We start from the raw sequence: 25,477 nt of genomic DNA, 5'->3' as shown, positions 1-25,477 counted from the left end.
TCACTTCTTTTTGGTCTTACTCAAAAGTCCATCCACAAGCTTCAACGCATCCAGAACTCTGCTGCCTGTATTATCACCAGGACCCCTTCTATCCACCACATCACTCCTTTCTTGGAGCAGCTTCATTGGCTCCCGGTCAAATATCGTATCAATTTCAAAATACTCTTGGACACATTTAAGGCTATTCATCATCTCTCTCCTCCATATCTCTCTCATCTGGTTCAGATCACCAGCCCATCTCGGTGTCTCAGATCTTCTTCTTCCCTTTCTCTCTTTGTCCCCTCCCCCCGTCTTGCCACCATGGGGAGCAGGGCTTTCAGCTGCTCTGCTCCTCGACTCTGGAATTCCCTACCTCCTGATTTAAGAAATATCACTTCCTTCTCTCTCTTTAAGTCCCAACTCAGAACTCACTTGTTCAAAATGGCTTATCCCACATAACCTCTCCACTCTGCTATTTTAAATTAGTTTTATGTCTTATGCTTTTATGATTGTGTAAACTGCTTGTTTTTATGTTGCTTTTATTTTTCTACTGTGTACAGTGTCCTTGAGTGTTCTGAAAGGCGTGATTTAACATTAAATCACATCTGAAGCCTCAGTTCGTACTTGACAGAATTTATGATACATGCAATGTCAAAGTTAAAGTCAAATTTATTTATATAGCACGTTTAAAACAACTATTGACCAAGGTGCAGTACATTTAAGATAAAAAAAGAGGAAGGAAGACATGATTTAAAAAAAATTGAAATTTGAAAAATTAAGAAAAATAAGCATTAAATGAGAAGATTTGAGTAGGAAATAAGACAAATAAAAGTGGTACAAGCTCATTCTGATTTAAAGGCCAAGGAAAAAAAATAATACATATTACTTTGAAAAAACAAAATAAAACAAGTAATAGTGTTTTTATACTGACAAATAGAAAGTCAGTAGAAAGCAACTACCTTGTGACTGGCAGTGCTGAATTCAATAACACTTTATTAATCAAGAGTAACAATAACGAGGACGTTTTAGTTTACCTTTAACAATATCTACTAAACTGGTTAATAACAGGTTTGTTGGCCAGTGAAATTATCTGGATCATAACTGTAAAGTTTCCCTGGTGTTTATAAACCTTCTCAATGGTTACTAATGTTCACTGCAGCTATAATATTGTTATAATGTTGAAACTGGTCATTATAGTACTACATGTTTTAAACTTAGTGTACACAGTCAGGTGGTGTAAATCATAAAACTCCTTTTTCACTAAATGTTTGGATTTGTTTCCCCTTGCTGTTTGGTTAATAAGAAACCAAAATGTGTTGACAAATTCCACATCACTATAATCTGAATCTTTCACCAAAATGTTCACATCAGCAATTCTGAAAGTGCCGAGACCTAAATGATTAGAGAACAGATCCAAGTTGAACTTTCACATATTTCCGTTCTCTTTGAAACACGCTTCCTAATGCAAACCAGTCCCTGGTTTAACATATTTATTTTATGTTCCACTTTGCAGATGGTCACTCACAGCTGTTTGGTAAGTATCCAAGAACAATTTAACAACTTCAAGTTTCAAGTTTGATTTCAACCCTGTTTGTTTCCTCTGAGCTACACAATAAGTAGATTCAGTTCAACTCAATTCTATTTTATTCATATAGTGCTAAATCCCAACAACAGTTGGCTTGAGACACTTTTATATATAAGCTATATATAAAAAAGCTATTATAAAAGTAATAGATAGCACTGTCCTCATTTGTGCCACGCATTGCTTATTTAAATTTCTGTACTACTTGGAAAAGAAGAAAACTTTTCTCTCCTCCTTTTGTGTTTCTCTCTCTCTCACACACACACACGTTTTCTTAGTTCTCTCCAGCTTTGCATTTAAGCATGCGATTAAAGTACACATGAAACACTTATAAGCTAATTTACATCATGGAGCCTTGTAACACTGTCTGCGTAAATGGATTTAAGAAATAAGTCCTTAAACTTGAAGTTTTTAGAACATGTTCGGCACCATCTTCTGTCAGTGCAGAATGTAACGTCACCATGTTCGTTGGTCGGCTGTGGTCAATAGGTCTACATTTGTTTATGATAGCTAATAGCAGAAGCAATAACTCAGGGGAAAATAAGAGAGTGAAAGTAGACACTACATCCTTGTTTATTGACAGAAAAACTGTTATGTCTTAAATCCAGGTTCACAGACAGAATTGCATCCATGTCAGTTTTTGAGGGCAGGGCTCAATGGCGTAAATTAGCCTTTATGCATATAGTGTTTTAAGTCTACTTTGAATCATCTGTCATAATTCAGATTTAGAAGTTTTTGGTTTTGTGATTCAGAATTAAACTCTTTTTCTGTCTGACTTAGTTTTTAGGGCTATTTTTAAAATGTTACTTTTAAATAAAAAATATCAATAAAATTACTTTGAATTTTATGATAAAACAAATAAATGATTTGTAAATCTAATACACCCAAATTGTATTTACAATAGAATGTAGAAAACGTACCAATTTAAGAAAAACATTTGCTCATTTTGAATTTGATAACAGTAACAAGTCTCCAAGAAGTTGGGACAGGGCCATTTTTACCACTGTGTAGCATTACCTCTTCACCAATTGCTTGCTCATAAGGGGTTGTCTGATTGTTGGGGTTGTCTCTGTATTATTGTCAGGTCTTTATCCTATAATATAAAAAGGGCACGAGTGGTGTGATTTGGCCCTAACATTGCATTAAATTGAATTGAAGTGTGGATTCGTCTCTGATTCATACAGCTTTAACTCGCATTTGTGGATGGAGAACTCTGTTCACAGAGAAAGATGTCAAAGTTCAAATATTTCTGAGCTCATGAAGTGTTTTCCATGAACGAATGATCCCTGCTTTTAATGAAGCGCTGCCTGAAGGACCTAAGATTACAGGCATTGTTAAATTGCATTTTCATTTACATTTTACACAGGATCTTTGCTGGAATTGGATTAGCAACAAGTATTAATAATCTGTCAGACTATAGTTTTTATCAGTCATCACCAGCCACAATTACTAGTAAATCTTCTCCTTTTCATAGATGTTATAGTAGGGACATGTTTAAATTACCAAACATTACAGAAAAATCATGTAAAGTTACCTGATAGTGATGGGTGACGTTTGTAGCTAAGCAGGTCCTGTAGCAGCACCGTTTCCAAAACACTACTTTTGGGAGTGTCACCTGTACCGAAGTTTAGGTGTTGCATTATTATTTAGTTTTGCTTTGTGATCTATGGCTCCTTAAAAAAGTCTTCAACTCAGGACACTTTCATTTGTATAACAAATTGTTAGAAAATGCATACAAATTTAGTTTTGTCATCAAGGATGCTGAGAAGCAAATGTTTTCTTTCTTTTTTTTTCTAATTGTGTGGTTGTGGTTTGTTAACAGAATTAAATGTTGACAACAGGAAATTAGGGTGTCCTGATTGTTTAAGAGTTGTCATTGTGAAACTAGGTCTTAAAAATGTATCATTTGTATGATATAAACATAGTTACAGAGGACAAATAATTCCCAGTGGTTCTAATTAAGTAAGAAAAAGCTAATATCTCAATGAGTGTAAATGTTTCGATGTTTCTATTCATAAAAACGCGTGATTTAACATTAAATCACATCTGAATCCTCAGTTTGTACTTGACAGAATTTATGATACATGCAATATGATACATGATTGTCTGGAGATTGTTTTACCACTTTAACAATAAAGGTGTGTTAGCTATACAAAATATGCACATTAAACAAAATGCCATCAAAATTATGGGTAGACTGTTGTACTTTTAAAAACTTCATTCTGTCAGAAACGTATTTTGACATTTGTTGTGGATGGTGTTTCATTTTTTAATAAATATCTTTAAAAGGTTTTTCAAATAAAATCACATTTTAAAAAAAGTTTAAAAAAAAAAAATACAACTATGAAAACTTCTGTATATTTACCAAGTCAGTTAGTTTCCACTTTTACTTTTTTTTTAACCTTTGCTTTTAGAGTGTGATTTTCCTTTTCTGTAATTCAGTTATGTGTCCTGTATGTTCTCTCAACAATCTGTGGTCTCTGTGTTTTGTTTTCAGACATCAGATTAGCCGGGTCTGGATTGACTCAGTGCTCTGGCAGAGTAGAAATCTATCACAATAACATCTGGGGAACAATCTGCGGTGATGGCTGGGACTTAAATGATGCTGAGGTGGTTTGCAGACAGTTAAACTGTGGACCGGCACTAGGAGCTCCTCAGATGGCTTACTTTGGTGCAGGAAGTGGACAGATTTGGCTTGATAATGTGGGCTGTTCAGGAAGTGAAAGTTCTCTAACTGAGTGTCAAAAGAGTGGATGGGGAACAAACACCTGTGCACACGATCAGGATGCTGGTGTCATCTGTACAGGTGAGAAACTTTTAGATGCTGAAGATATTTTAGGTCATTATGTTTTTGTGTCTCATGCAAGAGTTATATGCCGCACAACACTGTGAACATGATCAGGATATTTTTGGTCATCAACAAGATGTCAGATACTGTAAATAAAACTTCTTTTTACAACTACTGATACAGTCTTCAAATGCAAAGGCCAAATGAGTTCAAAAAGATAAAACAGAAGTTAAATGGTTTGTGTTTGAGACTGGGAGGGCAGATAAATCCAAGTTTGTAGTCCTGGTGCCCACTCCAAGCCCAGAGAAAAAGGGCAGGTTGAAATCCTCCCACTTTACTACAACAACCTCACATAATTTTAAGTTTTGTCATTAAAAATGTTGATAAAAGGGGGCCAGTGTTTTCTGTTGTTGTCTGTTTATTAACTTAATCCAATGTTAACAAAAGGAAGTAAGCGTGTCAACCATAGTGTAAGAGGACAAACATTTCCTTGTAGTTTTACATTTTTGGAGGAATGCTAGCTGATAAGTATTGTCAGACAGGTAAATCATACCTGTCTGATCGCACTCAGTTTATTCAACTCAAATCCTTTACTTCTCAGCCCTTTCCTCTGACCACTGGCGTGCCCCAGGGATCTGTCCTGGGGCCCCTTCTTTTCATTAACTACCTTCTTCCACTTGGACACATTTTCCGTAAATACAATATCCAGTTTCACTGTTATGCCGATGACACCCATCTTTATCTGTCCACTAAACCTGATTCTGCTCTTCCCCCATCCTCCCTCACCCTCTGCTTAGTCGAACTAAATTCATGGTTCTCTTCTAATTTTCTCAAACTCAACAGTAACAAATCCGAGCTCCTCTTGGTCGGCACTAAGTCAACATTATCCAGAAACCAACAGTTTCTCTGTCACTATCAATAACTCGCCGGTCTTCGTTTCTTCCTCTGTGAAAAGTTTGGGTGTCATCCTCCACAGTACTCTATCTTTCAATTCACACATTAATAATGTCACTCGGTCTGCATATTTTTAATTGTGCAACATCAATCGTCTCCGTCCTTTTCTCACCCCACATGCCACTGCCATTCTTGTCCACAGCCTTGTTACGTCCCGGATCGATTACTGTAATTCACTTCTTTTTGGTCTTACTCAAAAGTCCATCCACAAGCTTCAACGCATCCAGAACTCTGCTGCCTGTATTATCACCAGGACCCCTTCTATCCACCACATCACTCCTTTCTTGGAGCAGCTTCATTGGCTCCCGGTCAAATATCGTATCAATTTCAAAATACTCTTGGACACATTTAAGGCTATTCATCATCTCTCTCCTCCATATCTCTCTCATCTGGTTCAGATCACCAGCCCATCTCGGTGTCTCAGATCTTCTTCTTCCCTTTCTCTCTTTGTCCCCTCCCCCCGTCTTGCCACCATGGGGAGCAGGGCTTTCAGCTGCTCTGCTCCTCGACTCTGGAATTCCCTACCTCCTGATTTAAGAAATATCACTTCCTTCTCTCTCTTTAAGTCCCAACTCAGAACTCACTTGTTCAAAATGGCTTATCCCACATAACCTCTCCACTCTGCTATTTTAAATTAGTTTTATGTCTTATGCTTTTATGATTGTGTAAACTGCTTGTTTTTATGTTGCTTTTATTTTTCTACTGTGTACAGTGTCCTTGAGTGTTCTGAAAGGCGTGATTTAACATTAAATCACATCTGAAGCCTCAGTTCGTACTTGACAGAATTTATGATACATGCAATGTCAAAGTTAAAGTCAAATTTATTTATATAGCACGTTTAAAACAACTATTGACCAAGGTGCAGTACATTTAAGATAAAAAAAGAGGAAGGAAGACATGATTTAAAAAAAAATTGAAATTTGAAAAATTAAGAAAAATAAGCATTAAATGAGAAGATTTGAGTAGGAAATAAGACAAATAAAAGTGGTACAAGCTCATTCTGATTTAAAGGCCAAGGAAAAAAAATAATACATATTACTTTGAAAAAACAAAATAAAACAAGTAATAGTGTTTTTATACTGACAAATAGAAAGTCAGTAGAAAGCAACTACCTTGTGACTGGCAGTGCTGAATTCAATAACACTTTATTAATCAAGAGTAACAATAACGAGGACGTTTTAGTTTACCTTTAACAATATCTACTAAACTGGTTAATAACAGGTTTGTTGGCCAGTGAAATTATCTGGATCATAACTGTAAAGTTGTCCCTGGTGTTTATAAAACTTTCTCAATGGTTACTAATGTTCACTGCAGCTATAATATTGTTATAATGTTGAAACTGGTCATTATAGTACTACATGTTTTAAACTTAGTGTACACAGTCAGGTGGTGTAAATCATAAAACTCCTTTTTCACTAAATGTTTGGATTTGTTTCCCCTTGCTGTTTGGTTAATAAGAAACCAAAATGTGTTGACAAATTCCACATCACTATAATCTGAATCTTTCACCAAAATGTTCACATCAGCAATTCTGAAAGTGCCGAGACCTAAATGATTAGAGAACAGATCCAAGTTGAACTTTCACATATTTCCGTTCTCTTTGAAACACGCTTCCTAATGCAAACCAGTCCCTGGTTTAACATATTTATTTTATGTTCCACTTTGCAGATGGTCACTCACAGCTGTTTGGTAAGTATCCAAGAACAATTTAACAACTTCAAGTTTCAAGTTTGATTTCAACCCTGTTTGTTTCCTCTGAGCTACACAATAAGTAGATTCAGTTCAACTCAATTCTGTTTTATTCATATAGTGCTAAATCCCAACAACAGTTGGCTTGAGACACTTTTATATATAAGCTATATATAAAAAAGCTATTATAAAGGTAATAGATAGCACTGTCCTCATTTGTGCCACGCATTGCTTATTTAAATTTCTGTACTACTTGGAAAAGAAGAAAACTTTTCTCTCCTCCTTTTGTGTTTCTCTCTCTCTCACACACACACACGTTTTCTTAGTTCTCTCCAGCTTTGCATTTAAGCATGCGATTAAAGTACACATGAAACACTTATAAGCTAATTTACATCATGGAGCCTTGTAACACTGTCTGCGTAAATGGATTTAAGAAATAAGTCCTTAAACTTGAAGTTTTTAGAACATGTTCGGCACCATCTTCTGTCAGTGCAGAATGTAACGTCACCATGTTCGTTGGTCGGCTGTGGTCAATAGGTCTACATTTGTTTATGATAGCTAATAGCAGAAGCAATAACTCAGGGGAAAATAAGAGAGTGAAAGTAGACACTACATCCTTGTTTTTTGACAGAAAAACTGTTATGTCTTAAATCCAGGTTCACAGACAGAATTGCATCCATGTCAGTTTTTGAGGGCAGGGCTCAATGGCGTAAATTAGCCTTTATACATGTAGTGTTTTAAGTCTACTTTGAATCATCTGTCATAATTCAGATTTAGAAGTTTTTGGTTTTGTGATTCAGAATTAAACTCTTTTTCTGTCTGACTTAGTTTTTAGGGCTATTTTTAAAATGTTACTTTTAAATAAAAAATATCAATAAAATTACTTTGAATTTTATGATAAAACAAATAAATGATTTGTAAATCTAATACACCCAAATTGTATTTACAATAGAATGTAGAAAACGTACCAATTTAAGAAAAACATTTGCTCATTTTGAATTTGATAACAGTAACAAGTCTCCAAGAAGTTGGGACAGGGCCATTTTTACCACTGTGTAGCATTACCTCTTCACCAATTGCTTGCTCATAAGGGGTTGTCTGATTGTTGGGGTTGTCTCTGTATTATTGTCAGGTCTTTATCCTATAATATAAAAAGGGCACGAGTGGTGTGATTTGGCCCTAACATTGCATTAAATTGAATTGAAGTGTGGATTCGTCTCTGATTCATACAGCTTTAACTCGCATTTGTGGATGGAGAACTCTGTTCACAGAGAAAGATGTCAAAGTTCAAATATTTCTGAGCTCATGAAGTGTTTTCCATGAACGAATGATCCCTGCTTTTAATGAAGCGCTGCCTGAAGGACCTAAGATTACAGGCATTGTTAAATTGCATTTTCATTTACATTTTACACAGGATCTTTGCTGGAATTGGATTAGCAACAAGTATTAATAATCTGTCAGACTATAGTTTTTATCAGTCATCACCAGCCACAATTACTATAAATCTTCTCCTTTTCATAGATGTTATAGTAGGGACATGTTTAAATTACCAAACATTACAGAAAAATCATGTAAAGTTACCTGATAGTGATGGGTGACGTTTGTAGCTAAGCAGGTCCTGTAGCAGCACCGTTTCCAAAACACTACTTTTGGGAGTGTCACCTGTACCGAAGTTTAGGTGTTGCATTATTATTTAGTTTTGCTTTGTGATCTATGGCTCCTTAAAAAAATCTTCAACTCAGGACACTTTCATTTGTATAACAAATTGTTAGAAAATGCATACAAATTTAGTTTTGTCATCAAGGATGCTGAGAAGCAAATGTTTTCTTTCTTTTTTTTTCTAATTGTGTGGTTGTGGTTTGTTAACAGAATTAAATGTTGACAACAGGAAATTAGGGTGTCCTGATTGTTTAAGAGTTGTCATTGTGAAACTAGGTCTTAAAAATGTATCATTTGTATGATATAAACATAGTTACAGAGGACAAATAATTCCCAGTGGTTCTAATTAAGTAATTTTATGTATGAATTGATGAAGTGGTCTTATAGTAGCAGTAAATCTCAACTGTGTTAAAATATTTTTAAAATAAAAGAAATGTAAATGTAAAGTTGTAATCCTGTGTTACAGCTGTTTGTAACATGTTTTTTAAAGAAAAGCTAATATCTCAATGACTGTAAATGTTTCGATGTTTCTATTCATAAAAACGCGTGATTTAACATTAAATCACATCTGAAGCCTCAGTTTGTACTTGACAGAATTTATGATACATGCAATAAGGATTGTCTGGAGATTGTTTTACCACTTTAACAATAAAGGTGTGTTAGCTATACAAAATATGCACATTAAACAAAATGCCATCAAAATTATGGGTAGACTGTTGTACTTTTAAAAACTTCATACTGTTAGAAACGTATTTTGACTTTTGTTGTGGATGGTGTTTCATTTTTTAATAAATATCTTTAAAAGGTTTTTCAAATAAAATCACATTTTAAAAAAAGTTTTTAAAAAAAATACAACTATGAAAACTTCTGTATATTTACCAAGTCAGTTAGTTTCCACTTTTACTTTTTTTTTAACCTTTGCTTTTAGAGTGTGATTTTCCTTTTCTATAATTCAGTTATGTGTCCTGTATGTTCTCTCAACAATCTGTGGTCTCTGTGTTTTGTTTTCAGACATCAGATTAGCCGGGTCTGGATTGACTCAGTGCTCTGGCAGAGTAGAAATCTATCACAATAACATCTGGGGAACAATCTGCGGTGATGGCTGGGACTTAAATGATGCTGAGGTGGTTTGCAGACAGTTAAACTGTGGACCGGCACTAGGAGCTCCTCAGATGGCTTACTTTGGTGCAGGAAGTGGACAGATTTGGCTTGATAATGTGGGCTGTTCAGGAAGTGAAAGTTCTCTAACTGAGTGTCAAAAGAGTGGATGGGGAACAAACACCTGTGCACACAATCAGGATGCTGGTGTCATCTGTACAGGTGAGAAACTTTTAGATGCTGAAGATATTTTAGGTCATTATGTTTTTGTGTCTCATGCAAGAGTTATATGCCGCACAACACTGTGAACATGATCAGGATATTTTTGGTCATCAACAAGATGTCAGATACTGTAAATAAAACTTCTTTTTACAACTACTGATACAGTCTTCAAATGCAAAGGCCAAATGAGTTCAAAAAGATAAAACAGAAGTTAAATGGTTTGTGTTTGAGACTGGGAGGGCAGATAAATCCAAGTTTGTAGTCCTGGTGCCCACTCCAAGCCCAGAGAAAAAGGGCAGGTTGAAATCCTCCCACTTTACTACAACAACCTCACATAATTTTAAGTTTTGTCATTAAAAATGTTGATAAAAGGGGGCCAGTGTTTTCTGTTGTTGTCTGTTTATTAACTTAATCCAACGTTAACAAAAGGAAGTAAGCGTGTCAACCATAGTGTAAGAGGACAAACATTTCCTTGTAGTTTTACATTTTTGGAGGAATGCTAGCTGATAAGTATTGCCAGACAGGTAAATCATACCTGTCTGATCGCACTCAGTTTATTCAACTCAAATCCTTTACTTCTCAGCCCTTTCCTCTGACCACTGGCGTGCCCCAGGGATCTGTCCTGGGGCCCCTTCTTTTCATTATCTACCTTCTTCCACTTGGACACATTTTCCGTAAATACAATATCCAGTTTCACTGTTATGCCGATGACACCCATCTTTATCTGTCCACTAAACCTGATTCTGCTCTTCCCCCATCCTCCCTCACCCTCTGCTTAGTCGAACTAAATTCATGGTTCTCTTCTAATTTTCTCAAACTCAACAGTAACAAATCCGAGCTCCTCTTGGTCGGCACTAAGTCAACATTATCCAGAAACCAACAGTTTCTCTGTCACTATCAATAACTCGCCAGTCTTCGTTTCTTCCTCTGTGAAAAGTTCTGGTGTCATCCTCCACAGTACTCTATCTTTCAATTCACACATTAATAATGTCACTCGGTCTGCATATTTTTAATTGTGCAACATCAATCGTCTCCGTCCTTTTCTCACCCCACATGCCACTGCCATTCTTGTCCACAGCCTTGTTACGTCCCGGATCGATTACTGTAATTCACTTCTTTTTGGTCTTACTCAAAAGTCCATCCACAAGCTTCAACGCATCCAGAACTCTGCTGCCTGTATTATCACCAGGACCCCTTCTATCCACCACATCACTCCTTTCTTGGAGCAGCTTCATTGGCTCCCGGTCAAATATCGTATCAATTTCAAAATACTCTTGGACACATTTAAGGCTATTCATCATCTCTCTCCTCCATATCTCTCTCATCTGGTTCAGATCACCAGCCCATCTCGGTGTCTCAGATCTTCTTCTTCCCTTTCTCTCTTTGTCCCCTCCCCCCGTCTTGCCACCATGGGGAGCAGGGCTTTCAGCTGCTCTGCTCCTCGACTCTGGAATTCCCTACCTCCTGATTTAAGAAATATCACTTCCTTCTCTCTCTTTAAGTCCCAACTCAGAACTCACTTGTTCAAAATGGCTTATCCCACATAACCTCTCCACTCTGCTATTTTAAATTAGTTTTATGTCTTATGCTTTTATGATTGTGTAAACTGCTTGTTTTTATGTTGCTTTTATTTTTCTACTGTGTACAGTGTCCTTGAGTGTTCTGAAAGGCGTGATTTAACATTAAATCACATCTGAAGCCTCAGTTCGTACTTGACAGAATTTATGATACATGCAATGTCAAAGTTAAAGTCAAATTTATTTATATAGCACGTTTAAAACAACTATTGACCAAGGTGCAGTACATTTAAGATAAAAAAAGAGGAAGGAAGACATGATTTAAAAAAAATTGAAATTTGAAAAATTAAGAAAAATAAGCATTAAATGAGAAGATTTGAGTAGGAAATAAGACAAATAAAAGTGGTACAAGCTCATTCTGATTTAAAGGCCAAGGAAAAAAAATAATACATATTACTTTGAAAAAACAAAATAAAACAAGTAATAGTGTTTTTATACTGACAAATAGAAAGTCAGTAGAAAGCAACTACCTTGTGACTGGCAGTGCTGAATTCAATAACACTTTATTAATCAAGAGTAACAATAACGAGGACGTTTTAGTTTACCTTTAACAATATCTACTAAACTGGTTAATAACAGGTTTGTTGGCCAGTGAAATTATCTGGATCATAACTGTAAAGTTGTCCCTGGTGTTTATAAAACTTTCTCAATGGTTACTAATGTTCACTGCAGCTATAATATTGTTATAATGTTGAAACTGGTCATTATAGTACTACATGTTTTAAACTTAGTGTACACAGTCAGGTGGTGTAAATCATAAAACTCCTTTTTCACTAAATGTTTGGATTTGTTTCCCCTTGCTGTTTGGTTAATAAGAAACCAAAATGTGTTGACAAATTCCACATCACTATAATCTGAATCTTTCACCAAAATGTTCACATCAGCAATTCTGAAAGTGCCGAGACCTAAATGATTAGAGAACAGATCCAAGTTGAACTTTCACATATTTCCGTTCTCTTTGAAACACGCTTCCTAATGCAAACCAGTCCCTGGTTTAACATATTTATTTTATGTTCCACTTTGCAGATGGTCACTCACAGCTGTTTGGTAAGTATCCAAGAACAATTTAACAACTTCAAGTTTCAAGTTTGATTTCAACCCTGTTTGTTTCCTCTGAGCTACACAATAAGTAGATTCAGTTCAACTCAATTCTGTTTTATTCATATAGTGCTAAATCCCAACAACAGTTGGCTTGAGACACTTTTATATATAAGCTATATATAAAAAAGCTATTATAAAGGTAATAGATAGCACTGTCCTCATTTGTGCCACGCATTGCTTATTTAAATTTCTGTACTACTTGGAAAAGAAGAAAACTTTTCTCTCCTCCTTTTGTGTTTCTCTCTCTCTCACACACACACACGTTTTCTTAGTTCTCTCCAGCTTTGCATTTAAGCATGCGATTAAAGTACACATGAAACACTTATAAGCTAATTTACATCATGGAGCCTTGTAACACTGTCTGCGTAAATGGATTTAAGAAATAAGTCCTTAAACTTGAAGTTTTTAGAACATGTTCGGCACCATCTTCTGTCAGTGCAGAATGTAACGTCACCATGTTCGTTGGTCGGCTGTGGTCAATAGGTCTACATTTGTTTATGATAGCTAATAGCAGAAGCAATAACTCAGGGGAAAATAAGAGAGTGAAAGTAGACACTACATCCTTGTTTTTTGACAGAAAAACTGTTATGTCTTAAATCCAGGTTCACAGACAGAATTGCATCCATGTCAGTTTTTGAGGGCAGGGCTCAATGGCGTAAATTAGCCTTTATACATGTAGTGTTTTAAGTCTACTTTGAATCATCTGTCATAATTCAGATTTAGAAGTTTTTGGTTTTGTGATTCAGAATTAAACTCTTTTTCTGTCTGACTTAGTTTTTAGGGCTATTTTTAAAATGTTACTTTTAAATAAAAAATATCAATAAAATTACTTTGAATTTTATGATAAAACAAATAAATGATTTGTAAATCTAATACACCCAAATTGTATTTACAATAGAATGTAGAAAACGTACCAATTTAAGAAAAACATTTGCTCATTTTGAATTTGATAACAGTAACAAGTCTCCAAGAAGTTGGGACAGGGCCATTTTTACCACTGTGTAGCATTACCTCTTCACCAATTGCTTGCTCATAAGGGGTTGTCTGATTGTTGGGGTTGTCTCTGTATTATTGTCAGGTCTTTATCCTATAATATAAAAAGGGCACGAGTGGTGTGATTTGGCCCTAACATTGCATTAAATTGAATTGAAGTGTGGATTCGTCTCTGATTCATACAGCTTTAACTCGCATTTGTGGATGGAGAACTCTGTTCACAGAGAAAGATGTCAAAGTTCAAATATTTCTGAGCTCATGAAGTGTTTTCCATGAACGAATGATCCCTGCTTTTAATGAAGCGCTGCCTGAAGGACCTAAGATTACAGGCATTGTTAAATTGCATTTTCATTTACATTTTACACAGGATCTTTGCTGGAATTGGATTAGCAACAAGTATTAATAATCTGTCAGACTATAGTTTTTATCAGTCATCACCAGCCACAATTACTATAAATCTTCTCCTTTTCATAGATGTTATAGTAGGGACATGTTTAAATTACCAAACATTACAGAAAAATCATGTAAAGTTACCTGATAGTGATGGGTGACGTTTGTAGCTAAGCAGGTCCTGTAGCAGCACCGTTTCCAAAACACTACTTTTGGGAGTGTCACCTGTACCGAAGTTTAGGTGTTGCATTATTATTTAGTTTTGCTTTGTGATCTATGGCTCCTAAAAAAGTCTTCAACTCAGGACACTTTCATTTGTATAACAAATTGTTAGAAAATGCATACAATTTAGTTTTGTCATCAAGGATGCTGAGAAGCAAATGTTTTCTTTCTTTTTTTTTCTAATTGTGTGGTTGTGGTTTGTTAACAGAATTAAATGTTGACAACAGGAAATTAGGGTGTCCTGATTGTTTAAGAGTTGTCATTGTGAAACTAGGTCTTAAAAATGTATCATTTGTATGATATAAACATAGTTACAGAGGACAAATAATTCCCAGTGGTTCTAATTAAGTAATTTTTATGTATGAATGATGAAGTGGTCTTATTAGTAGCAGTAAATCTCAACTGAGTGTAAATGTTTCGATGTTTCTATTCATAAAAACGCGTGATTTAACATTAAATCACATCTGAATCCTCAGTTTGTACTTGACAGAATTTATGATACATGCAATAAGGATTGTCTGGAGATTGTTTTACCACTTTAACAATAAAGGTGTGTTAGCTATACAAAATATGCACATTAAACAAAATGCCATCAAAATTATGGGTAGACTGTTGTACTTTTAAAAACTTCATACTGTTAGAAACGTATTTTGACTTTTGTTGTGGATGGTGTTTCATTTTTTAATAAATATCTTTAAAAGGTTTTTCAAATAAAATCACATTTTAAAAAAAGTTTTTAAAAAAAATACAACTATGAAAACTTCTGTATATTTACCAAGTCAGTTAGTTTCCACTTTTACTTTTTTTTTAACCTTTGCTTTTAGAGTGTGATTTTCCTTTTCTATAATTCAGTTATGTGTCCTGTATGTTCTCTCAACAATCTGTGGTCTCTGTGTTTTGTTTTCAGACATCAGATTAGCCGGGTCTGGATTGACTCAGTGCTCTGGCAGAGTAGAAATCTATCACAATAACATCTGGGGAACAATCTGCGGTGATGGCTGGGACTTAAATGATGCTGAGGTGGTTTGCAGACAGTTAAACTGTGGACCGGCACTAGGAGCTCCTCAGATGGCTTACTTTGGTGCAGGAAGTGGACAGATTTGGCTTGATAATGTGGGCTGTTCAGGAAGTGAAAGTTCTCTAACTGAGTGTCAAAAGAGTGGATGGGGAACAAACACCTGTGCACACAATCAGGATGCTGGTGTCATCTGTACAGGTGAGAAACTTTTAGATGCTGAAGATATTTTAGGTCATTATGTTTTTGTGTCTCATGCAAGAGTTATATGCCGCACAACACTGTGAACATGATCAGGATATTTTTGGTCATCAACAAGATGTCAGATACTGTAAATAAAACTTCTTTTTACAACTACTGATACAGTCTTCAAATGCAAAGGCCAAATGAGTTCAAAAAGATAAAACAGAAGTTAAATGGTTTGTGTTTGAGACTGGGAGGGCAGATAAATCCAAGTTTGTAGTCCTGGTGCCCACTCCAAGCCCAGAGAAAAAGGGCAGGTTGAAATCCTCCCACTTTACTACAACAACCTCACATAATTTTAAGTTTTGTCATTAAAAATGTTGATAAAAGGGGGCCAGTGTTTTCTGTTGTTGTCTGTTTATTAACTTAATCCAACGTTAACAAAAGGAAGTAAGCGTGTCAACCATAGTGTAAGAGGACAAACATTTCCTTGTAGTTTTACATTTTTGGAGGAATGCTAGCTGATAAGTATTGCCAGACAGGTAAATCATACCTGTCTGATCGCACTCAGTTTATTCAACTCAAATCCTTTACTTCTCAGCCCTTTCCTCTGACCACTGGCATGCCCCAGGAGTATTAATATACCTATAGCTTTTAGTAGTGCAACCAACTATATAGAACAAGTGCAAAACAAAATGCACACACTTTATTGTTATTTTAAAATGACTGGTTGCTAGTTTTGAGTCTGAGGCATCCACATTTATGATCATCGCTGTTAGAACTCGAAGTGGCCGTGTTTTGGTGTTCATGATGATGGGAATGATGATGGGAATGTTTACCGATATTAACTAAAATTAAAGAGGACTCCATAATATTACCAGCTCTGTCGGAAAGTAAAGTAAATTAAGGTTCGAATGTGATGGAATTTTCTACGTTAAGATTAACACAGAAAAGAAAATGTAACGAAGTGATTTTGAAGTTTAAAGTTTGTTTTAAATCATGGATGTGGAAAAGTCAGACAGCTAGAGAGAGGAGGATAAAGTGTGAGAGGGCATGGGCTGATTAGATGTTAACAGTGTGATTGGATGTCCCCATGTTTGAGGCCAGATGCCCTCTCCGAAGGTGTGACACCCAGTGAGAAAGTAGGAAGTTGGAGGAAGCTCTTGGTGAAAGTGAATCTGGCTGCTGTCGACTCCTCCGTGGACATGAAAGACCCAGTTGTGATGGAGTCTGTCATGAATTCGGTAACTTTTGTTAAGAAATCTTAGTAAAGTGCCTATACTTATTTTATAATGAAAAAACCTTCCAGATGTTTTTAAAACAGTCTTGGGTAATGAACGATCCCAGAAAAACTGCTTTATTAGCAGTTTTTGTGGCTCTTTCATGTCAAATTTCATTTAAAATGTAACAATAACAGTCTATAATTTGTGGTGTAATCATTTAATTCTCTTTTTTGTTGTGCAGATCAAAAATGAGCTGGGAGGTACGACTGGTGACCTAAAAGTGAGCTGGTGGAAACTTCCAGAAAAGAAAGATATCAAAAAACAAGAGATGTGTACTCCATAGTTCACACTGTTTGTTTCAATAGATGGATGAAGGCAGCTTACAGCCTGTAATACTGATGTGATTCATTTAATCTTTACTTTTCACATGATATCTGCATGTTTACTTGTTTTTAGTTGTGGTACATTTAGTTGTTAAACAAACATAATCTCTCTCTATGATGACTTATTTCTGTGATGATTTTCCAAAGGACACAAGCTCAATTGGTGTCTTCAGAGAAATATTACAGTCAATATGAAATTTAACATCTGCTTTGAATTGAGGTAAAGGAAAGTGATTTTCAATGTAAGGAAGTTAGATTTCCATTTGGTTTGCATCATGAAAAACAAAACATATGGAAATATATCTTCCTTGACCTTTGTGGGATTATAATATTATTTTATGCCATGTTAGACCCCTAATTAAAGATTGTGAATTATTATCTAGTTTTAGTTTGCATTATTCTCCTGAATTAGAAGAAGGTTAATCAGTTAAACTGATTTGCATTACATTAGACTGCTGATTTATTGTGAATGAATGATATTGTTTTATGATGCATTATACTGCTGAGTTATAAGAAATACTGTTTGCAGAAAGTCATCGCCTTATTTGTCTGATTAGAAGAGAACAGAACATACTGGAGTTTTCTGCCCCATCTCAGCAGGAGCAGATAAACAGGGAGCCAAGGTCGTAGCTTAGGCGCTGTGTGAGAGAAAGAATGTGAATGTTTAGGCTTTTATGATTAGGTGGGGGCCACTAGAGGCTATAAGAGTTTGATCAATGCTCCACCATTTTGAGATCTGATGCTGTCTGCGTACAGTATGCATCTCCCACGCGTGTGATCATTAAAATCATCGTTTGACTCAACCCGGCTGGACCAGTGTTGTTATTGTGGTTTTTCCTCTTGTATCCATCCCCAATATTTGAATCCGTAACACCTTCCTTGTCCTTAAATAATTTTTCTCTGTCTCTCACAAAGTCAGAATTGAAAGTCAAACCACTTTATTTGAGAATTGACTGAAAAACTATCAAATAAAATGCATCTGTATGTTTTACTAGGACCCATTTCAGTTCAAACCTGTATATTAATTAAAGCTTTGAATATTTTTCTCTTTATTAGTGGAAAAAAAGCATGTTACATCTGTTACACCCCAGCCCAGGGGAAACCGGTGTGCGACACAAGGAGAATTTAAAAAAAAGGAAAATGCCCCCAGACTCCCTGCTCTCAAGGAAGCCAAACCAAAAACTGCCACAGATTTACAACAACCAGTCAGTTTATTAAGTCCCAAAAGGTAGCGGGCGTCAGGGTGAGCATGGCCAAAACAACAAACAAAACGCTCTAGAAATGAAGTGCAACTGGCTTACCTACACGGAAAACCCCCCAAAAGAAAATATAGGTTTCTTACCTGCCTCCCTAACCAAAAACAGGAGAAAAGGTTCCAAAAGAAAATGGCTTCTCACAACAAAACTATTTACAACACAGCAAAAGCTTCGCATTCCAGAATTCATACTCATACAGATTCATACGCAGCCACATGCACAGTTCGTTGGGAACAGGAAGTATGTTGGGAACAGGAAGTAGGCAGGGGGCGTGCCGGTTCAGAAGGGTCCTCATTTATAGCTGGCATCTCCCAGTCCTCCACCAATGGTCAGCCTCCACCAGGAACTCACATAACATCAATAACACAGGACACAAACTACGCCACCCTCTGGTGTGGCAGACAAAAACAGTGCAAAACATCCATAACCCTGAATCATAACACACTTTAGCTGGCCTTTCCTTTTTAATGTTTGGCTTTATTGTATATTGCATTTAAATTACATGATCATTACGCTCTTGTGTTACCCTACTCTTCCCTTTTCTGTGTGTATTTTGTTTTTCATATGAGTTCCTTTAGATGTCCAGTACTAACCAAAAATCTTGGAACACCTTTCCTTATGTTTTGCTTGCAAAATGGAAAATGGATGCATTATATACAGCAAAAACAGAGTTTGTGAAATTCTAACAAAGACCCAAATGCCATGTTGCAGTACTATACTGCTATGGTAGCCAATGTTTCAAATGCAGGTTTGACAGGTTTATGAATGTACACTTTATCCAAAACCTGGTGACGGTTTACTCATCTTTGCCAGTCGGTGGCTGTAGCTCAGGTGGTAGAGCAGGTCACCTACTTATCGGAAGGTTAGTGGTTTGATCCCTGGCTCGTCCCTCATCCCCATCCCCACTCCTCGGGTGGGAGCGGCTTGTACCCGGCCGGGGCCTGTGTCCATTCCTGCTGCCCGGCGGAGGGCCATAGAGCAACCATTCATTCTACTTGGTCGCCCTTTGTCTGATACTCACTGTGTCTGTCTTAGCCTTTCTGTGTGTAATCTCAGAGCTTCAGTTCATAAAGAATAGCCTAACCAAAAAGTACAATCTCACTCATCACTGTTTTTCACATAGAAAGTCCCGCCATGGCCACTGGCCACAAGGCAGAGAAGTTTTAAGAATAGCATTCACTGTAAAATCTTGGACAAATCAAATATGCGGATCATAATCACGGACACTTTTACACTGGATCAGTTAAGACCAGGGTTGACAGAGACCATCTCCAGTTAGCCACAAGGGTGCTGATGGAAACCCTCTACTGTTGGCCAAAGATAAAGAGAGTGAGGGAAGGTATGTTAAAAAGGAAAGATGGGAATGTGGAGATGAGCGCAGGGACTTTAAATGTAGGGATTATGACTGCTATAGTGGTGGTCAGCTGGGCACTCTTCCGGAGTGGCACAAATTTCCATGTCATGCCATTTTTTATGTTCATGGAATTTTGGCTGTGCTGAATGAATAGAGTTCATATTTACCAGATTTTTTTTTTTTTTTTTTTAAATAGAATTTTTGTCTCAATTTCAGAAATTAGCTTCAAATGGCTAAGCTACAGAAAAGCCGCCACATTTTATCCTAAAATGACCAAAAGGCCAAAAAAGGCCCAAATAAAAATCCTTAAAAATGACATTTTTGATCCCACATTTAATAGCAAGATTTTATTTAGGACTACTCACCTTAAAGTTTGAGTTTTTATATTTGGCCACCAGGTGGTGCTACCGTTCAGAGCATGAAGCAAAATGTAACACTTTTTTCTACAAGAGTGCCATGCTACTAAAATAAGTGTGTTTTGCTGTTGATGGGGGATAATGGTGTGAGAGAGAAGAAACAATGAGAATCAGCTTCAACAACTGCTGAAAACAACACAGCAGAGAAACCAAGGCAACAACCAAAATATGAATTAATAACAGTAAAGAATAAATGATAAACATTACTGAATAGCACTAGGTACTAATAATACAAGATAGTGAGTGATAGTGATCGTGTTTGTGTGTACCTGTTTGTATACCTGTCCGTGTGAGTAGGGCTGGGCCATATTATACCGTTCACGGTAATACCGGTATAATGTTAGGCAACGATAGGAAAATGAAATATCGCGATAGAATATGAGTAAAACGCGCATGCGCAGTGCCTTTGTTTTCATACGCACATGGCCGATTGTTGAGTGAAACAGATGAACCAGAATTGGTTTGTAAAAATGGTGCAACTTCAGTGATGTGGAACTGGTTTGGTGTTTGTCCGTCAGATACACGACAAAGCACATTTTTTTTGCAGAACATGCAAGCGGCCGTCGTTATTGTCGTATTTGTCGGACTAAGATGCTCTTAAATCTGGGAGTAATCTGGGTCCTAAACCCCCCTCTTCAGGTCAAACGAACACTGCAGCATCACTGAGAGTTAAAAACTGTCTAAATTCTTTCATCTTTAATAAAACGATCAGCATTGCTGCTTTACCAGGTGTAACTATGAAGTTTAACTTCCAGGCATCCATGAAAACAAAATTTATTACATTTAACGGAGTTAGAAGTTAGCAGGAAGCTAGAGGAAGTTAGCTCACTAGTTTCGCTAGTTACCTAAGCATGATATTGCATGTTCTGACTGAGAGATTTCTGAAAAAAATCAAACGTACAGCTCTGCTATCACTTCCAACATAAATGAAGCCAGGAAACTAAACAGCAGTGACGTTTGTAGGGTTACTGAAGTTGGGCTAGCTGGTATATAATGATGTGCTACGTGATCGCTAGCGACACAGCTATGTTAGCATAACATAAACAGTGAAGCTGGAGGAGTTAACGTGAAGGTTCCTCATGGTTAGAGACAAATGCAATCGCATGGCAGGATGCTATAAACGGACCAAACTTCAGTCAGGAGAACAACTGAGATAATCCATCCACAATACGAGGTTAGTCATTCATATACTGCAACAACATGGGAATAGAACAGCTGCCAGAGAATTCAACATTAATGAATCAATGGTACAGAAGTGGAGGAAGCAAGAAGAATGAGTTTAATAAAGTTTGATTTATCTGACTGCTTTGTTTCGCTTAATGTGCCTTATAATCCTGTGCACCTTATGGTCCGAAAAATACGTACTGCACACTGCCGTTTAATGTTGCAAAGCACCTCTTTTTAACTTCAGTGGATATTATACATGGTTATGCTCAGGATATGTCAGCCCATTTCTACTGGAAATGCCTTTTGGTTAAACTTTCAGCAAGGAATTTGCATTTGCACTGTTACATTTTTATAAAGCTTTAATGTACATAAGAACCAGCTTCTTGTTTAAGCGAAAATAAATGGAAGGTTGTCTTTTTGCGCTAGTAATGTTGTGGAGTTGTATTTTGTCTCGCATCAATTATATCGTCAGTTATATCGTTATCGCAAATTTTCAAATATATATCGTGATAAATATTTTTGGCCATATCGCCCTGCTCTACGTGTGAGCACGCTTTTATTCATAAGGTTTCTCCATGTAAGCATCTAGTGTGGGAAGCCAAAGCCCTGCCCCCCAGGACATGAAGCCAACAGACCCAGGGGGCCCAGATCAGTAGACAGAACTGGACCCTGGGTCTGTTGGCAGACAGAAATGAATGCAGTAGACACACTGACACTCCCCCATACATACTTTATACTCCCAGGTGCCAACGTGGTGCCAACAGCCCAGATAACAGCATGTGTCAGCACGGCCCCTCCTGAAAACCCTCAGCGTCTACATGGATTTAAAATTAAGAGGTGGGCATCAGCACCAGAGGTGAGGCTGAATAAACATTTCGTCCCCTGGATGCCATTTAGTGTCCCCACCCCCAAGTCCCTATATGTATGTTTCATGAGAGTGTGAGTAATGTGAGTGTCTAAGTTGTGGAATAATACTGAGGCACAGGTGACCAGCAGAAATAAGAGATCACCGAGACACTGAGAATAAATACTTGATTCTTGGCAAAAAATAAATAAAAAGAAAATACTACTACATCGGGGGGTTTTTATAGCAGTTGCAGGGAAGGGGGCATTTTTTTGTCTTACGGGAAAAAAGAGACAGGATTTTAAATGGGTTATTTTTATATTTAATTTCACTGAGCTCTATGAAGTACACACTCCGTGGTCTTCCAAGTCATGTCGAAACTTGTATATGAATGCAGCTGCCTTCCCCTGGCTCCCCTCTGTCAAGCATGATGGTGATTTCACATGGCCCAGTCTCATTGTGACACCGACTCGTCTTCACTGCATTATACAACTAAGTTCACACGTCTCCGGCATCTTCTTTCATCTCCTTTATTATAATTTCCAGAGTAAAACATTCACCTTCATCATGAAACACAGCTCTGTATTTCTGTATGACAGCAGTCTGTATGTTTTTGTTATTGGTATTTATATAAACAAGTTACATATGTGAGAATATTGTGTCATAAAACAAAACTGGTACAGCAACATGTTTTATATGTGAAGGATTATATGGAGACAGAGTAAGACAATATGAAGTCTTCCATTCAGTAGGGTCAGCTTGACACTGAGAAGTAGCAGAATCTTAAGAATTGCATTGCACAGAACAGCAAAGAGAGATTTGCATTGGGAAATTAAATCAGGATGTTGCTGTTGAGAGTAAAAGACAAAGGAAAAAAATATGCAAACTGTTAGAGGACGTAAATCAGCACTGAAGGATGATGGTTGCTAAAGGTAAGGACTCTTTAAGAACAAGGAGATGTGTTTGTTTAACACAACTCGATGCTCAGTTATGATGAGTCCAGTGAGGTGTATACTTGCAAGACAGTTCAGGGGGAGAGTGAAATAAACTGGAATACAAAAGAATTAATTAAGCATTATTAGCTTAACTTAAGGGTTGTTGTTTGTTTTGTTTTTTACTAAAAAGCAGCTGTTAAAAACTTCCAGACAAGCATTCAGCAAAACTCATATTTGATATTTAGTTATACACACATCAGCCACTTTACAGTGGGGCAAAAAAGTATTTAGTCAGCCACCGATTGTGCAAGTTCCCCCACTTAAAATGATGACAGAGGTCAGTAATTTGCACCAGAGGTACACTTCAACTGTGAGAGACAGAATGTGAAAAAAAATCCATGAATTCACATGGTAGGATTTGTAAAGAATTTATTCGTAAATCAGGGTGGAAAATAAGTATTTGGTCACCTCAAACAAGGAAAATCTCTGGCTCTCACAGACCTGTAACGTCTTCTGTAAGAAGCTTTTCTGTCCCCCACTCGTTACTTGTATGAATGGCACCTGTTTGAACTCATCATCTGTATAAAAGACACCTGTCCACAGCCTCAAACAGTCAGACTCCAAACTCCGCCATGGCCAAGACCAAAGAGCTTTCGAAGGACACCAGGAAAAGTATTGTAGACCTGCACCAGACTGGGAAGAGTGAATCTACAATAGGCAAGCAGCTTGGTGTGAAAAAATCAACTGTGGGAGCAATCATCAGAAAATGGAAGACATACAAGACCACTGATAATCTCCCTCGATCTGGGGCTCCACGCAAGATCTCATCCCGTGGGGTCAAAATGATCATGAGAACGGTGAGCAAAGATCCCAGAACCACACGGGGGGACCTGGTGAATGACCTGCAGAGAGCTGGGACCAAAGTAACAAAGGTCACCATCAGTAACACACTACAACGGCAGGGAATCAAATCCCGCAGTGCCAGACCAACCCGTTCTCACTCCCAAAGCGTAACATTTTACGCTAGGTGACAAATCGTCACCATATTACATTTTCGGCTACCCACCACGTTCCTAAATGACGACCTCGGAAAAAGAGGAAATATGAGAACCGTCTGGACTGAACCTACACATGTTCGCTCTTTTTCTTCAAATCGCTTAGAAACACGCTATTTAACATCATTAAAGTCCTGGTTAAGGTCAGGAATAAGGTTATGGTCAGGGCTAGGGATAAGGTTAGGTTTAGGGCTGGAATACAGGGCTGGAACGTCTACTACCGCGGGAGCGTCATTGCACTGGATTCCAGCCATAACCCGCCGTGTACCATGAGAACGCCGAAGGTCTCCTTTCGCGTTCCTCAGGAACGCCGCGGGACGTGACAAAACGTCGACATGTTACGCCTCGGGAGTGAGAACGCTCTGGCCAGACGTGTTCCGCTGCTGAAGCCAGTGCATGTCCAGGCCCGTCTGAAGTTTGCCAGAGAGCACATGGATGATACAGCAGAGGATTGGGAGAATGTCATGTGGTCAGATGAAACCAAAGTAGAACTTTTTGGTATAAACTCAACTCGTCGTGTTTGGAGGAAGAAGAATACTGAGTTGCATCCCAAGAACACCATACCTACTGTGAAGCATGGGGGTGGAAACATCATGCTATGGGGCTGTTTTTCTGCCAAGGGGACAGGACAACTGATCCGTGTTAAGGACAGAATGAATGGGGCCATGTATCGTGAGATTTTGAGCCAAAACCTCCTTCCATCAGTGAGAACTTTGAGGATGAAACGAGGCTGGGTCTTCCAACATGACAATGATCCAAAACACACCGCCCGGGCAACAAAGGACTGGCTCCGTAAGAAGCATTTGAAAGTCCTGGAGTGGCCTAGCCAGTCTCCAGACCTCAACCCCATAGAAAATCTGTGGCGGGAGTTGAAAGTCCGTGTTGCTCGGCAACAGCCCCAAAACATCACTGCTCTCGAGAAGATCTGCATGGAGGAATGGGCCAAAATACCAGCTACTGTGTGTGCAAACCTGGTAAAGACCTATAGTAAACGTTTGACCTCTGTTATTGCCAACAAAGGTTATGTTACAAAGTATTGAGTTGTATTTTTGTTATTGACCAAATACTTATTTTCCACCCTGATTTACGAATAAATTCTTTACAAATCCTACCATGTGGATTCATGGATTTTTTTTTCACATTCTGTCTCTCACAGTTGAAGTGTACCTCTGGTGCAAATTACTGACCTCTGTCATCATTTTAGGTGGGGGAACTTGCACAATCGGTGGCTGACTAAATACTTTTTTGCCCCACTGTATAAGGTACTTTATTGCTAGTAGTGGTGCAAAAATAATGAAGTACATGATACATGCTTACAAATACACCTCTGAGGAATATCTCGATTTGTCACTATATGCAGGGATTAAAGACTGTGGAAAATGCAGAGGCTTT

General features: G+C 37.5%; 1 protein-coding gene across 1 annotated transcript in view; it reads left to right on the top strand.

Annotated features, from left to right (window-relative positions):
• Positions 1-25,477, top strand: part of LOC120721889 (deleted in malignant brain tumors 1 protein-like) — a 70,930-nt gene that overhangs the window by 37,302 nt on the left and 8,151 nt on the right. Inside the window, exons 8-10 of the mRNA XM_040012526.1 lie at positions 4,059-4,367; positions 9,663-9,971; positions 15,162-15,470. Coding sequence (XP_039868460.1) covers positions 4,059-4,367; positions 9,663-9,971; positions 15,162-15,470 — 927 coding nt within the window. The remainder of the gene's footprint in view (positions 1-4,058; positions 4,368-9,662; positions 9,972-15,161; positions 15,471-25,477) is intronic.

Source organism: Simochromis diagramma, unplaced genomic scaffold, assembly GCF_900408965.1.
Source record: "Simochromis diagramma unplaced genomic scaffold, fSimDia1.1 OVJJ01000612.1, whole genome shotgun sequence".
Lineage (NCBI taxonomy): Eukaryota > Metazoa > Chordata > Actinopteri > Cichliformes > Cichlidae > Simochromis > Simochromis diagramma.
This window is presented reverse-complemented; position numbering and strand designations above follow the sequence as displayed.